At 34.3% G+C, this 16,635-nt stretch overlaps 1 protein-coding gene across 1 annotated transcript; it reads left to right on the top strand.

The window, feature by feature from the left end:
* Nucleotides 1-537: 537 nt before the first annotated feature.
* Nucleotides 538-14,860, top strand: LOC123526437 (uncharacterized). The gene is made up of 14 exons (XM_045305581.2): nucleotides 538-733; nucleotides 3,102-3,253; nucleotides 4,217-4,291; nucleotides 4,874-4,991; nucleotides 6,038-6,218; nucleotides 6,455-6,533; nucleotides 6,915-7,034; nucleotides 7,325-7,527; nucleotides 8,102-8,175; nucleotides 9,047-9,170; nucleotides 10,502-10,651; nucleotides 11,430-11,592; nucleotides 12,772-12,969; nucleotides 14,205-14,860. Exons 1-14 carry the CDS (start codon nucleotides 649-651, stop codon nucleotides 14,283-14,285), a joined length of 1,803 nt encoding a protein of 600 aa, XP_045161516.2. The 5' UTR covers nucleotides 538-648; the 3' UTR covers nucleotides 14,286-14,860.
* The last annotated feature ends 1,775 nt before the right edge of the window (nucleotides 14,861-16,635 follow it).

The following is a 16,635-nucleotide window of genomic DNA, read 5'->3' as shown; positions in this document are numbered from 1 at the left end:
GTTTTTGTTCCGGTACTTGTTATTACAGTATTCCAATAATAAAACGCAGGTCTACAGTTAGTACTGTTGACCGGTTTATAATTCAACACTAGATTTTGCTGGACTAACATCAAAACTTAAAGAAAGAAACGGAGAATATATAATTCTTACGTAACAATTCATTTATTGAATAACTAGCATATCAATATATGGAACTATTTGGACCTCGGATATAGTTTTGCCATTTGACCGGCAAGCCATTCATTAAGTAATATGAGCCACGCCATGACAAAACCAACATAGTGGCTTTGCGACCAGCATGGATCCAGACCAGCCTACTCTTCGCTTTCAAAGCCTATTGGAATTAAAGAAACTGTTAGCGAACAGCATGGATCCTGAACAGACAGCGCGGATGCGCAGGCTGGTCGCAAAGCCACTATGTTGGTTTTCTCATGGCACGGCTCATATACTGTACTTATCTTGTGAAATCAAAAGCAGTTGTCACATATGTTAAAAATCCATGCGCGCGCAGTATCAAATTATCTTTTTTCTCTTTCATACAACTCACACGTAGTCAAATTACCAAGACGATCGGACGTGAAAACTTTATTCTGTTTTAAAATATTATAAATATAGTTTGGAAGTACAACAAATTGTTACATCGCACAGATGGGTGGAAAAATGTCGCTATTTTTCCAGCTTCTGTTGATATTTAGTTTGCTGCATTGCGCGTCGGCCATGCGTAATGTAAAAGGTAAGAATTTTCTTTACCTCTGTAAAAAGCTTACTGATGGTAGTTCTTCTTTGTACGTTAGAGCTAGGACTTGCACTTAAAACTAAAAACGTATTACTGTTGAAAATATTACTTTAAGCCCGTCAATGAAAATTATTAAAAGAATGAGGTTTTTAATACCTGCCCTATTCCGGATTGGCACATGTTTTTACGGTGGTGCAAACGTGGCATGTGAATTTATTTATTGCAAAAAATAAATAAAAAATAAAAATCATGAAACCAACCAAAGTTGTTCGTACAATTTTCGCACAATTTGTTGCTCTCGATTTATTTTTTGAAGAAATTATTTCATGAGTTTTAAAATAAAATTGATATGGCCGACTTATTTATTTCGCGATTTTTTAAAAAAGTAAATAAAAGATGACACGGCCGACTTGGTAAAAGTAAAGTAGATTCAATGAGTTCAGGACAGTACTTTTTAACATTAGTTTAAAATTTCATTTACCTGTAACTGTGGAGACAACCTCCATGCAGCGATAGTCGTTCATTACAGAACAGATGTGCACACTTTTAATACTGTGACTATTATCATCATTACATTTACGCATGAAATATAAATAGCTTTTTAATGTAAATTTCGATTCGATGGTAAATAAAACAAATGCTATTTTTATGTGTCATTGGAGGCATATTCATTGTTTATTCTCATTGAAATATGCACGCAATAATGAAACCTTATTTTTCACTAATATAATTTTTTGTTGAGGAATATCTGAAGAGACAAACGCTGTCTGCGGAAAACACCGATATTAAAGTGTTTTTACTACGTATTTTAACACCATCCATCTCCGCTCACGGTAGGAAAAAGCAGCACTGAGTTGTATATTTGTAACAGCCTAAAATAACAAATTATGCCTAATTTTAGGAACTAATGCATTGGCCTTATTTAATCTTAAAAAGCATATTATATAGTTATTGCTAGTGATTTATCAACAGTTAACTGGAGGAAGACACAAGATGTCTCTCTTGGCGTTATTTAACGATTGGGAGTAGGGCCGGCCGTTTTACTGTTTATTCAATGGCTACAGGGAAAAGTTTATTTTTATAGCGATTTTATCTCTTCTAGCTATCAAACATAAAGAGATATCACTTTTACACAGAGAGATATCTCCCAAACTGCATTATACAGATAGCTCTTATAATTGTATCTTGCTGTCTCTTGGCATTTAATAACATTTATTTACTGATAGCTTTAAAACGTAGTGGAGATATCTATATTCTAGTATTTCTTGTAGTAACTGAATACATAGTATTTAACGGCTTGCCATATACGAGGGCGTTAAAAATCCAAAGACTTTCCGCAGTCAAGCCGGATAGCTAATTCACTTCATAACGAAGATAAAACCTACACAATTTTTCGGCCAATGACACCATCACGGCAGCAAAGACTGCTATAATTAATGAAAATAATGAAAAGTGTAGTTATTCAACAGGTGTTACATGCACTTTTTATAACGTCATAGTTTTCACATTACTACGTTTTTTTTTCTTTCAAACGAGAAAGTGGGTAGGGAGTTCATTAAGTTTTACTAAATACCTTCAGAAATTAACTACTTGTCAGATCAAATATGACTGTCTCCTACAAGTCGGCAGATACAAAAAAAACAACAACATAATAATAGTACATTAAAATGATGGCTCACGATTATTCATATATTACTGGGTTTTATGAACTACTGCATACTCTGAATAAAATCAATAGACACTCCGACCCGTTTGATCTCCACTCAAATAGTCTTAATACGAAAGGACACTGAAAAGAATTGTAGAAGTAAAGTAAAAAAAACTTAATGTTGATTTTTTTCCGTCTAAATGCTGTGTATCTTCTTGTGTTAAGTAGATATGATCAAGACAACAGCAAGATGTCACTTTCTTGTATTTTTCCTGAGGATGTTTTGCATGCCTGACTTAACAGTATGTGTGTTTTAGCAATACATTCCAGAAGACAACACTTTAATCTAACAATTCAAGATTTTATTGTATTGCCTTACATTTCCTTGCAGGTGACACAAAATGCTGCCCATTTATTCTATGTTGACACAAATACACGCACAGTCATTTGGAAACAGTTGTGCAGCAGAAGAGGGTCATGTATAAAACATCGACCTAACATTTTATAAGAAAAACATATATCACGGCTGTTTTTAAGTTACTCAAATGTTTAAAAATAATATATTATTTTGAAAAATATAGTGAACTGAACTTTAATTTCATTTGTCCAGAGATCGAGGGAAAATCGTTTCCTTGGTTTGGAGATACACTGATGTCTGTTCTAAAGTGTGTTTTTATTAATTCAAACATACATGACATATAAAGATATATTTTGCAGTCAGTTCTGGTTCTGCCATATTAAGTCCATCTACCACTGATGATTTCGCTAAACAGCTAGATTTGAAGATAGGGGAGAGGAATGAGAAACTTACTATGAGAAAAAAAAATTTGCCGGCTATAAGCAAACCCCCCTCACGGAGGTCTACGGCGGTAAATATTGCTTTAATATCTATATTACTGACGATTACTAACGAACTTATAAATTTGTTTTAGTAATAGTTTGCTTCCACTCGCAAGTCCACGTAATTCATTAAGTGTTCCCACAATTAGCAAATTGTTCTCCGGAATTATGTAACCGGACAAATTTCCCCACTCAACATGCTGCACTCTTTCTTCAAATTCATTCGTACAGAAGACTATTTTACCACAGGAAATTACGAACAGTTGTGCACAACTATTTTGTACATAAGTCTCAGATTGCGACACGTATATAAAGTAACACCGGTCAATTCGTTAAATTGTGCAATCGTAGATTATAAAAAGCAGTCGAGTAGGAAAGAAAGTATCGAAATATATGCTTACATAGAAAAAAAAACAGTAATCTTGACCATAATTTCAGAAATTGTACAGTTTGCTGCCAGTTTTGTATCAATCAAGAAACTACCTGTGATTACAACATTTCATAGAAATATTCAGCTAGTTTCACTGTATTTGTTGTTGTTTACATATTTTTCTTCATAGTGAAAAGTAAATCGCTCAGCAGTGCATGCTTAAAGTGGTCATTACTCATCCTTAAATGTAACACTGAAATAATCCCTTTTAAATAGTACACTGAGCCAATGAGCATGAAGATGGATATTTTACCACCCTGTTAGCTCTGTGTAAGCATAAGACTCGAGATGACTCCCCCGCCCCTGTCTCTAACAATCAACAGTCCCCTCCTCTGGGACGGTGTAAATTTGACAGATTTGACTATTCGAATTTACCATTAGGGAGAGTTGAGTACAAGTCAACATTGGCCAGGTAAACTCAGTGAAATACTGTTAAGAAATGACAAAGTATTTATTACATTATGTGCAAAGAAAAAAAGAGGTCTTTCAAGCAATATATATACTAGTATATATATAGTAGAGGAAATTCATATATATATATTTATATATATATATATTCCAGAAAATTGAGTTGTTACAGTCTGAGGATGGTTCTACAACTTGCATTGATAATTGCGAGAGCGGTAGTTGTACTACGGTAAGATTTTCATTACAATACTAAACCTTTGTTGAAAACTTCCAATGCATCAGAAATGTTGATTTTACACGATAATGTAAACGTATATATCTATATCAGGTTTAATTAATGTAAAGAGAACTTTGTAACATGTGATTTTACGGACACTTACTTATCATTCATAATCGCAAATTACTGCTATATTTTATTGAAAATATAGAAGGTTAGAGTGTTTCGAAACAGACTCTCAGCTTTTACTTTTATCAAGTGTACAGTTTACACCAGCAAGCTTATAGTATCCATTTAATGTATACTTACTAGTACATACCAACTGAAAGGTTTGCCACTCGTTGTCAACTATTGAGATTCGAGAAGACCGGCTGTTTTATAACTGTTTTGTTACATGCCATCAGAAATAAGAATCAAAGTGGTTTTTTGTTCTCGTTTACTTTTTTTGTTAATTTTGGCGCGGCAAACATGTGTTGAATTACAGGCCAGTCTATAGCACAAATTATAGACCGGGAATTTACATAAGATGTCATGTATATGCAGTCATGTATAACTGTAAATTTCATTACTGTTAACATGACTGTTTTATTTCAGCGCTGTATCAAACAAGAGGAAAACGCTGTCACATATGTTACCGAAAGGAGAACACTTACAATTGAAAACGATATACCTCCACAGTTTCCATCAGCTGGTGTATTAAAAAAGATGAGAGGTGAGCTCAAATAATTGCAAGTGTATTAATATAGCAGAAAAAAAGAAAATATTTAATTTACACCAAACGTAAAATCAGATCATTTTAACTCGAGTTTTTGAGGAATATGGAGAGTTATGTTACGCGTCATACCGTCGGCGTCGTCGTTGGTTTTTAGGTTAAACCTCAATTTCTTTACACCTTCTAAACTTATGTCCTTAAAATCACCAAAATTTCCACAGAAACTTTGTAAGGGACAGGAAGCCATTGTGGTCAATAGTAGTGTTACAGTATACTTATTGACATCAGGCTCCACACGAGGATTGACTTAAGCGGCAGGGCAAACATCTTTTGGCTTCTTGAGACCCCAAAGTTCGTGGTCACTGGATTGATTTCCTAGTACAACATCTAATTTTATTAGATTTTCTTCTTAACCATCTCTTCTGTTACTTTGTATTGTCTCTTCCCAACCCCTTCCCCCACCCCCCTTCATTCCCCAATCTCCATTCCCTCACATTGCACCGAAAGTCAATCTTTTTCGCATTTTTGTCTCTCTCTGAAGTTTCACTTTTCACTTCTTTTAACTTCATAATGCTTCTCCATATAGTTTCAAAGTAGTTTTAAAGTATGTAAACTAGTTTTTGGAACCACTCATAATTTAAGCGTTGATTAAAAACATAAAGGTGGTATTTGATAAATTAGATATATATCATTTATACAGGCTAAATAAAACTTGTCCAAACAACATTATGAAAATTTGGTAAATAAAACAATTCTTGCATTTCGCTGATTTTGAAGAAAACACCAATGTCTAGTCAATGTTTTATTATTCTGTGTAATAAAAGAACACTCAACATGTATATAACAAATAAGCATGACCATACTGTAGATGAAATTGATACATGTGATAAATAACGCTTATGTTTGCAGTTTACCGTGACGTCAGAATACGTCGAAGATAAAAATTTTGTTTACGAATTAATTTATTCTCGTACCGTCAACGGCATAATGATTAGTCAAACTGAATGGAAGAGTATTATTTCTGCGTAAAATTTGAATCTTTTCAGAGTCTATCCAAAGTAAAATGGAAAGGGAAACTCGACATCGCAGAACGGCCACAGAAAATGGTGCCATAAATCGTAGGGCTGCCCCGGAAGGGAAGAAACCAAAACTGCTTGTTCCAAATATCGAGACTGATACAGCAATTATAAAAATAAGAGTTATGATAGATGTCGCCTTTTTAGAAAGGTCAGTACATCAGTATTAACAAACAAGCGAGTATAAATGTGAAGTACTCATGTTTATTAAAATATACCTGTTTAAATTCTGTAAAATTATCGTATATATAAGCGGTCTGTAATGGTTCCCCGTTCGTCCTAGGACTTAAATATTGAATCTCTGGTGAATAAGAATTGCTCAGTTAATATGTACATATATTTTTGCCCACTTCTTCCATATCGTACTAATTGTGGTCCTTTATTTAGATTTGTGGTGTTTGTTGGTGGTGATATACAAGCTGCGATTGATGAAATAGAATGTTTCTTTGTATTGACAATGAACCAAGTAAGTACAATACGAATACTTATTCGAAATAATCTTTTCTTTTTTTCAAGTCAGATTGCGTCGCTTTCGTTGTGCTTGAAGCAACGGAACTGTATCTATAAATATATAATAAGAAAATGTCTCTGTTTCAAACCAGTACGATCATACCTAGCCGCCATTGGACCGATATCATATCTAAACTAGATTTTCCTCTCGCTATAGCCAGTACGGACATGCTCCCTTGGTTGGTAGAAAACGTATAGCCTATGGGTAGTATGCTTTGTAAATATATCTATCTGTATTGACGTACACACATATGAAAGCCCGAACAGTGATAAACTACTTAAATTGTAAAATCTTACGCTTTCATTTGATTTGGTTAATATAATTGTTGAATTACAGGTGGCACTGTATTATGCAAATCTAAAGGAGTTGGGAGCTAGCATCACTTCATCAGACGGAGTAAATTACCCAGTAGATTTCTTACCATACTTAGAGAGCGTGGAGTTGCCGCCAAAAAATGTATGTACATATATATAAATGGTGCATAACAATAGAAATGAGAGAAAGAGGGAGAGGGAGTATATCAATGCTATTTGTTTTAAAACGTTCTCCGTCTCTTATTTCTGTGGAGAAGTTGGCAGTTACTTGTGGAGATCAAATAAGTAATGGAACATGTACAGAATCGAAGAAAACTTACTAAGTTAAAATACGTCAAGGGATGGACATAAGAAAAACCAACCAAATTGAATGTTATTTATTATCACAATTATAGTCATTTCGACAAGCAGTGAAAGGAGTTTTTATTTCAGGAATCGGATGGTACGTACTATGACATAACCGCGATTGTGAACAACAGAGACGAAGGTGGCAATTTGATAACTAATATATTTGATAGCGGTGACAACAACATATTTTTTGATGTTGGGGGGCTTGTGATTGACTTTGGTCTTTACCAGTACGGATTAACTCAAGGCTTGCAACAACCATATGACCTTTTACATTTTGTTACAGGGTAATTCTTGTTTATCTTCTTAAGCTTGTTTTTCAGATATTTATTTGGACTTAAGTTACACCGATATAATTTTGTTTTATTATTTTCCGTATTTTATGATGATTGAGAGCGTCCGTAGGTGACCATTTGTACATTATTCCATGCACGGATAAGCCTCTAGGTAGAACCACCGACCTATGAAAGAGGGCCAGCTGATTACTTTCCTCACAATTAAGAATTTTACACACAAGACGAGGTTTCGAACTCAAAGCGGCGAGAGACAAGTGATTCGTAGTCAGCGACATTAACCATTCGGCCATAGAGGCTTTTTGTTAGTTATGAATACCATGTACATCTAAAATAACTTTAAAAACATGTAAAGTTCAGATTCATACCTGAAATAATGTTTCAGTTACATGCATTTTAAAAGCCCTAACGCTTACTCCTTCTTTTGGACTTCAAACCAGTTTAGCACGTTTTAAAGGGCGATGTAACAACAAAAATTCCGTTGATATTCACGCAGCGTTGCTGCAGATGTTGAATTAAAATTTATTTTTGCTTGGCGATGCGGTGACATTTTGTCTCCATTTTACAGGGACAAACTCGTGGTTGACTTTTATATTATTGAGGGCAATGTAACATCATTCGACCGAAGGGAAGAACTTGGTGGTAAGTATCCTTTTAAAAATTTCAGGGAAATTCTGCAAAATTAATATGGCTTATATTTTACAAATAAACGAGCTGAAGGAATTCAAAGTTCGTATTGTACTAGATAAATATCTGATTCCGTATTGTACCAGTGACTGGACTCCTGCACGAGGCCCATGTTATATTATTACTGAAAACTGTGCAATTATTTTTAACATTTGAAAAGACATGAAATAAAATTGGTGATAATAATAAAAGTAGCTTGATCTGTGGTATTCCATTTAGCTTGGGTGGATTTTGCAAAGCCTGGAATGTTTTCGGACTTGTAAAATCCACGAGAGTCCTTACAATAATTCTTTTAACTACAAACCCACGTATTTTGTTGTTGCAATGAACAGCAAAAGGGTATAAACTCATCTCAAACAAAGAACTATTTCTCATGAATAATATATTATCAATGAATGTAGTCTCGGCACAGGCATGACATGGAATTGGATTTCGGAAGTGCAATACGGATTTTTGTTTGTTTCCGTGAAGTACATGCCGTATCGATGATTTCTACCGAATATATAATGAGTATAGGATGATTGTAAGAATTGTTTAGTTCACGCTCGTACACACATGAACATGCATGCGCCTCTCGTGAAAAGATTACATCTGGTTCTCGCTTGGTAAAAGATATTTTGATCTCACATTGAAACAGATGAAAATGCACATTTTATGGCACATTTTAATAATGTTTTCTGTAGAATTTACTTACTTACTTACTTACTTTAATTTTAGAGGTGTATTTTTCAATATTTGATAAAGGTTTGATAGCCTTGTATGCATAACTTGAATGTAGACGTTGAATTTACAAGTCTTAAATGTGTTTTTGTACGAATCTATTCAGGAATTGCGTACATTGGAGCATTCTGCAACGATTTTGCATCAACAGGATTTGATGGACGAAATGGATTCTCTGCGTTCCAATATCCGGTTATAGATCGGATAATAGCTCACGAGATCGGACACAAGTACGTAGGAAGACATTTGATACATGTAGATCGATATCATTTGGGTTTGTGTTGAGTTAGGTGGTTTAGTAAAATTTTGAGCTATTCGTTTACTTCCCAGCAAAACTTAGGTTTCGGTACCGGCGTTAAGTTAGATACGGGCATATACTCTCACATGAGAGAATTCACTTTCCCTGTGTTTTATTTTCGAAATTATGATTTTAACAGATTTTTACACATAGAAAATGCATTTTCGGTATAAAATTGTCATTGTTAACCCTTATTATGCTGGACACGAGTGATTTTGCCTTTGCGATCAGTGCAGATCATAATCAGCCTGCACATCCTTGCAGTCTGATCATATCTGCACTGTTCGCCATTCAGTTAGTATCTTGTTTGTATGCACCCCTTGTAATTGTTAATGGTTCTGTCCTATTTGAATGATGGACAAGTTTATTATAGAAATATAGCAGGATAATGGTTAAAAGTCAAAAAGGTGCTACCACCACTCTCGCAGACTCTTAGAAGGAGGTATAACCTATATTTGGATCTTGAAAAATGAAGCCGCAATATATGAAATACTCTGTTACTTATAAAACCGTAGATGTAAAATGTCAAATTGTAATGCCGATTGGCCATATATATGCTGAATGACAGTTACTAAATGGCAAACGGCACTTTATGCTAAATGCTAATAACTTTATGCTAAATGCCAAACACCTAATGCTACGTGGTACAAACCGAACGCTAAATGCCATATAGTTAAATGTAAAATGCTACTTCGCAAATGTTGACAGTCCTATATTAAAACGTTTTTGAACTAACTGTTTGGATCCCGAAAAAAACATTCTATAGCTTTATGTCAGACTGGTCTTCAAATATTGACGAGTATATTCATTGCCAAGAACAGGTGGACATTTCGAGAATTTGTAATTTTGCAATTTTACAGTAAGCACGGTACACGTTCGTGCAGTCTGATCAAGATCTGCACTGTTCGCTATTCAGTCAGTATTCTTTTGTTAAGCACCCTTTTTAGTAGTTAATGGTACTGTCCAAATTGAAAGATGGACAAATTCATTACATTATAGAAATTTAGAAGGGTAAGGGTTTAACTTGCATTACATAGTTTGCAGCTGTAAGCGTTTTTTTGACAGAAATATCATATTTCCAACTCTGCGCTACCCGGGGCTAGAGGGCGTGGACAGTAGCTTGCATTTCCACTGCCATCCATAAACAGGCTCAATCAAACCGAGCCTGCAACATTTTCGTTTATGTCGTGTTGGGCGATCTGTGGTTTTCCACTTTTTATTTGTCAATGAGTAGTTTTAAGAGAAACCTGTCATTTTTTTCAGCATTGGATGCTTTCATGATGTAACGGAAATATGTCCAGCAGAGAAATTGAATGTGATGTCACCATTACCCGTACCCAAGCTGGAATCCCTCCCTGATTATTACAAGTGGTCGGTATGCTCTGGAGAAGACATAGCGAATTACTTTGCGTTGTAAGTAAATACATGTAGTACAAAGTTACTTTCAAAACTTGAAAATTTATTGTCTTTGAAAACAGATTACCTTTGCTTGAGGTACAAAATATCTGACTATGTTTTTGTATCTTTAAATCATTTAAAACAGGATAAAATTAAACTAATGTTACTCCAACTTTCTGTCATAAAACACGCCAGTACCTAGACATATCAACCCTTGTTGTCATTGACGTTTACACGGGGTGTGTTTTTGCGCAAGTAATAATACATTTACATGGTATTGTGAAAATCGACAACCCTATGACACTATAACTGATTTTGCAAGCAAATCAGAATGAAGTACAGCCACCAAGAAGTGATATATATATATATATATATATATATATATATATATATATATATATATATATATATATATATATATATATATATATATATATATATATATATATATATATTGTGCACAACACAGATCATTTTTATAAGCAAGACTTTATGATTCCGGTACAATTTCTGATTGCAATTCTGATACTCTTTTAAATGGTCAGCATGTTTAAATATCCATAACTGAGACGCACAAATCAGCGACTCGACCACAAACAGTATCTTTTCAATGTTTTAAACGATTTTTTTTTAGATTTTATAACAAACATTACAACGATAGCAATTATATATTACAACATTATACAAAGCTATGTTATTACAATATGGAATCATTTTACACTGGCATGCGATGGATACATTTACAATGAAGCAGTTTAAAAAAAGAAAACGGTTTTAACTTTTTGTCTTTCAGTTTGAACTTGACAAGTGTTGAATTAGCAACGTGCCTTTATACCAATAAACCAACAGAAGAAGAATTTCTTGCCAACTTCTGCGAAGGTCTTCTAGGAACGAAATACGACATAAATGATCAGTGTAGACTCTTTTTCGGAAACGATAGCTACGTGTGTACAAATGTAAGTTTAGTAACACTAATACAATACAGTACAATACAATACAATTTATTGCGTGAAACATTGTACAATGCTTATAGCAAATACAAAATAACAAAGTTACAAAGTAGGCAAAAGGCATTTTACAAGAGCAAAATGTTATCAATGACATTTACATTCTTAATAAATTGGCGAAATAGATAAATTTGGCTAAATTTCTTATTATTACTCTGGATGTTTTCCAACATAAGATCTGTAAATTTTTGAATATTAGACCACGTATAATAACATCGTTTTAAATACCTGTTTCTGAGAGTGCTGTATTTAGTAATGCCGATGCTTGCAGTTCATCGACAATGTGTTTGGTGACCCACAAAATGCAACTACAGTCTCGAGTTATCCTTTGATTTTCGTTGAGAGGCTGTGTCATGATATTTTATAAGTTATAATATTCTTATATTACACATACAGATTTGAACGTGTACATCAATTTAGTTACCAAAAATTGTTTAAAGCTTTCGGACGAAGTTGTAGGTAATTCTATGCATACATCTACGTTAACTTACCAACACACCTTACATATTGTATTGCATAGGCTAAAGATAAAGGGAAAGCTTGAGTTATCAGATTAATAAGAATTAGATACAATTAATTTGTATCTGTAATTAATGGTACATCCTACAGTTATTTCTACTGAACAGACTTTCTTAAATTTTTTCTAGAATACAAGAACCAAAAGTAAGTAATAGATACCAAGTAAGAAAATGGTAGGTTGCGCGGAATATTTTGTCGGCACAAGTTATTCAAGGGAGGGTACTCTCGCGAAAAATATAAATACTGTCTTTCAAAAAAACAAAAAACATAAAAAGTATGTAGTATACTGTATTAGAACATATTTATTATAATTGCTTTATTTTGAGTAAAAATTGATTATTTAACAATTTGTTCTTGTCATTTTCTTAGTGACTGCAAAAATATCAAACAAAGACGCACTTTGGTGAAGTTGCTACAAATGGATCATTAAATGTGCCGCCAATGCAGTTGATTATATCTTCATTCAGCTGTATCTTTACTTCAACAAACAGTTGCGTAATGTCATATAATAAAAACATTGAATATTTGAAGATTAACATAAGAAAACATTCGGACTTTCATTTTTCACTCTTAATCTTAAATACATGTAGCCATTTTATCTTATTTAAGGGAAGCAATGTTTTGGAAACGGGATATGTCGAAGCTGACAAATGCCAGACTAAAAGTGGACCAGGAGGTATCTTCGATCCCCTGCCGCTTCTCAGCTGTGCCAAGGATGGAAGTTGTGATGATACACCTTATTTCCTAGACCATATTTTTGATGGAACCAAATGTGCGAACAAAGGCGGTGATCCTGCAGGAAACCAGGTTGCTCGGTTTTCTAAACATTACATGAGCCGCGCCATGAGAAAACCAACATAGTGGCTTTGCGACCAGCATGGATCCAGACCAGCCTGCGCATCCGCGCAGTCTGGTCAGGATCCATGCTGTTCGCTAACAGTTTCTCCAATTCCAATAGGCTTTGAAAGCGAACAGCATGGATCCTGACCAGACTGCGCGGATGCGCAGGCTGGTCTGGATCCATGCTGGTCGCAAAGCCACTATGTTGGTTTTCTCATGTCGCGGCTCACATATAAATTACTTTTATTGTTTCAGGTTAAAATCAGTCTCATTTTACTGTTTGATCCACCATTTTGCGTATCACGGATTTGCGACTCCAGAGGACAAGTAATATAACTCGAGGAAAATTTGGGTTAAAGTTTTGTATGTAAGCAGATATTTGAGAAACCACTTCATCACAGAATGCTTTCAAACTCTATTTGTCATATTATACTACGGACAGGGGCTTCGTAGCCAAGTGGGTTAGGCCGCTGACTTCGAATCATTTGCCCCTTACTTGTGTTGATTCGAGCCTCCCTCGGGGCGTTGAATTCTTCATGTGAAGAAGCCATTCAGCTGGCTTACGGAAACCCGTGATTCTAATCAGATTCCGTTTCGTGATGAAATTATGCATGGAGGGGCACCTTGGGTCTTCCTCCACCATCAAAAGCTGGGAAGTCGCCATGTGACCTGTTAAATTGTGTCGTTGTGACGTTAAATAAACAAATATATTCTAATTCTGACTTTGTTACACTTTCCAAAACTTGTTTTAGAATCATTTATTATGTCAATTTGATAACTTTATATACATGTTCTGTATATATGCTTGGTCGTAGTCTAGACGGTGTCTATAGCCATTGTGGTAAATTCACGTTAAAACATAGGCCAACATCATTCTAAATTGTCACCCGTAACCTGTTGTTTTTCCTTTCAAACTTTATTTTCCAACTTAGGTTTACATCAAGTAAACAACACAAGCATCATTTTCGTAATTATACTGTGAATAATGGGGGCATATCATATTAACAAACTGCAGCTCAATGGAGAACGACAAACATACTATATATAGCAGTCTGATACATGCAGTATATCAAATGATGATGTAGACCTTTTGTAAAGTATATTACCTGATCATGGTAGTAAGACATAATGATTTACATTAAGAAAGAGCCGCTTGTTTGGAGTGTATTAATTTCACATTTATTATGTTATGTATTTTTCAGGTATGTTATCATGGAATATGCGAAACGAATTTGAAGATTTGCAGCAAGAGCCAAGGAAAAGGACAAAATACGAAAAAATAAATTGGAAACGAGTTGTAACTTGATACGACAATGGAAAGAAATACGGACTACGCGACTATATGAATTTACATAAATGAAATAAAATTTTCAACTTGATACAAGCTTCTTGCAATTGTTCCAGTTTTACATTAATCACAAAGGAAATGGTGCAAATAGAAAAAAAAGAATGTTCAGTTCCAGTCTGTTTGAATAAAATTGAAAACGTACTATTAAAGTATCCTATTTGATTAACTAAAAGCTACTGCACTATAAACATCACAATTTCAATAATATACTAGATGCCAGTGAAATATTTTGGGTTTTTGTTCATCATCAGTTCAAAGGATACAATGAAAAATCTAGTATTGGTACAAATTGAATAATGAATAATTGATCTCTTGTATGAATAAAATCGTTGAAGAAAAAAACTGATTTATTAAAGGTCATAATAGAAATGTTGTTATGACAAAGCGGGTGAGCAAATTGCTACAGCTTAAACATAAATTGCTTATTAAGGCAGTAAACTTTGACATATAATTTAGATTAAGATAATAATAGCACTAAGTTACACAGAATAAAAGCATATTCAAAATTTCTTTTGTGTTTATCATTGTACCCAGGTATCCATGGCATAAAATTTGCAATAAACAATGGCCTATTTTTCACAGCACCACCAGATATATAATGTGTTTCCTTTTTTGGTCAGTTTTCCTGGATTCTGTGTCAGTACCTACCTTTATTTCGCAAGTAACTGCCAACTTCTCCCAAGGAAGCAGAGGCTGAGAACGAAAAGACTTCATACACTAAGTTTATTATCAAATTGTCAAGGAGGGCATATCAACTTGGAACGGAACTCGCTGTCCCGGGCTGGTGCACAAGTGTAAGATGACAATAAAATTGCCTTTTAACTGGTATCCAGGAAATTGATAAGAAGATAGTGCTTAGTACTGACAGAGATTGAAATATGAAGCTTATTAGAAACCTATTAAAATGACTCGTTCTTTACTTCAATAGACACATTGCGTCATCGAAAAGTCCAGATATCGCCATGCAGCAATCATTTGAAGCAAGGGAGATAAGACAGTCACGATATTGAGCCTCTATGAACCCAGTCATATTTACATATTTGTTTAATGTGGAATGCTTATACAGCTTGTCCTTTTAGAAAAGCTGGTTGAGTACACTATTAAGAATTAAGAGGTCAAAAATTCGATCACGGGGCCCAGATCATGTCCTGCATAACAAGTTTACAGTTACGTTATACCTGAAGTAATTGTTTCCCTATTTCTGATTAATGTATAGGAAAACTAGACAGAAGAACGTGTGCCTTAGTTAAATTTCCGTCGTTACATAAATACTGTTGAAAAAACCCATAAAAAACCAGAACATTCAAAGACCAGTAAAGTCGCTCTGAACTACAAATCGTTACCTCATTTGGATAGTTATGTTCAAACACTGACATACAATGGAATAGATAGGATCTTTAATCTGCTTCGAAAAAACGTTTCTCGTCACATGTATTAACTGTATTAACTATCTCTCGTAATGTCCCTGGAATTTTACAACTCAAATTGTCATATATTTCTTCTATACTTCTTCAGGTTTCATTTAATTCTATTCAGTTAAAGACGTGTTGACGGAGATTTTCAAAAAAAGTGAAACAATTTGAACATTAAAAAAGATACTTTAAAAATATTTAAAGAAGAGTTATAGTTCTATTTGGGAAAATATAATAATTGTAGTTTTAGAGATAAATTTAAAGAGCAACCCTGCTGACTCTGGATAACGTTTTGAGAGTGGCCGCAGTCAATATTTGGCTATAAAATCTTGGCATTTTCTCCAGGGGCTATTAATCATTTTGAATGATTCTATGGAATCAGTTTAGATGCTGCTACACTGAAGTTTAGAGTTTTCCATTACGGTAGACGATAGTGTTTTCAAGGCTATAAAATATTTATCATTTGGTCAGACAGCATGAGATATCCTATTGCTTTCACAGCAATGGTGGATTTAGAATTTTTTGATACGTCAGTGATAAATGCAACAACACTTTTCTATTCAAGAAATTACTTATAGGTAGTATATAGAAAACAGTAACAATGTGATCACTAGCTTGCGAAAATACTAAATGGAAAATATGTGGACACTGATAGGTTTAATTCCTACTAGGGTCATTTTCGTGGAGAGGGGGCACTTAGGACGAAATGTTTTCTAAGTCTTGTTTGCGTTGCTTCCCTTAGATTACAATAGTCTTAGGTGTAACAGTACATTAATACTTGGAGGGTCATGACGGCCCTAGATCGCTATCCTAAATTGCACAGCTTAAACACTATAAACAACATTCTAGCATAAAACTGCTGTTCTTGTCACT

Source organism: Mercenaria mercenaria, chromosome 14, assembly GCF_021730395.1.
Source record: "Mercenaria mercenaria strain notata chromosome 14, MADL_Memer_1, whole genome shotgun sequence".
Lineage (NCBI taxonomy): Eukaryota > Metazoa > Mollusca > Bivalvia > Venerida > Veneridae > Mercenaria > Mercenaria mercenaria.
Note: the sequence above shows the minus strand (reverse complement) of the source record. Positions and strands in the feature narration are given on the sequence as shown.

Excerpts from the sequence above, each read along its gene's own strand:
- LOC123526437 (XM_045305581.2), top strand. The coding sequence starts at position 649 with ATGGGTGGAAAAATGTCGCTATTTTTCCAGCTTCTGTTGATATTTAGT. Across the intron at positions 4,992-6,037 it reads TGTATTAAAAAAGATGAGAG|AGTCTATCCAAAGTAAAATG; the intron begins GTGAGCTCAAAT and ends GAATCTTTTCAG. Across the intron at positions 9,171-10,501 it reads GCTCACGAGATCGGACACAA|CATTGGATGCTTTCATGATG; the intron begins GTACGTAGGAAG and ends CATTTTTTTCAG.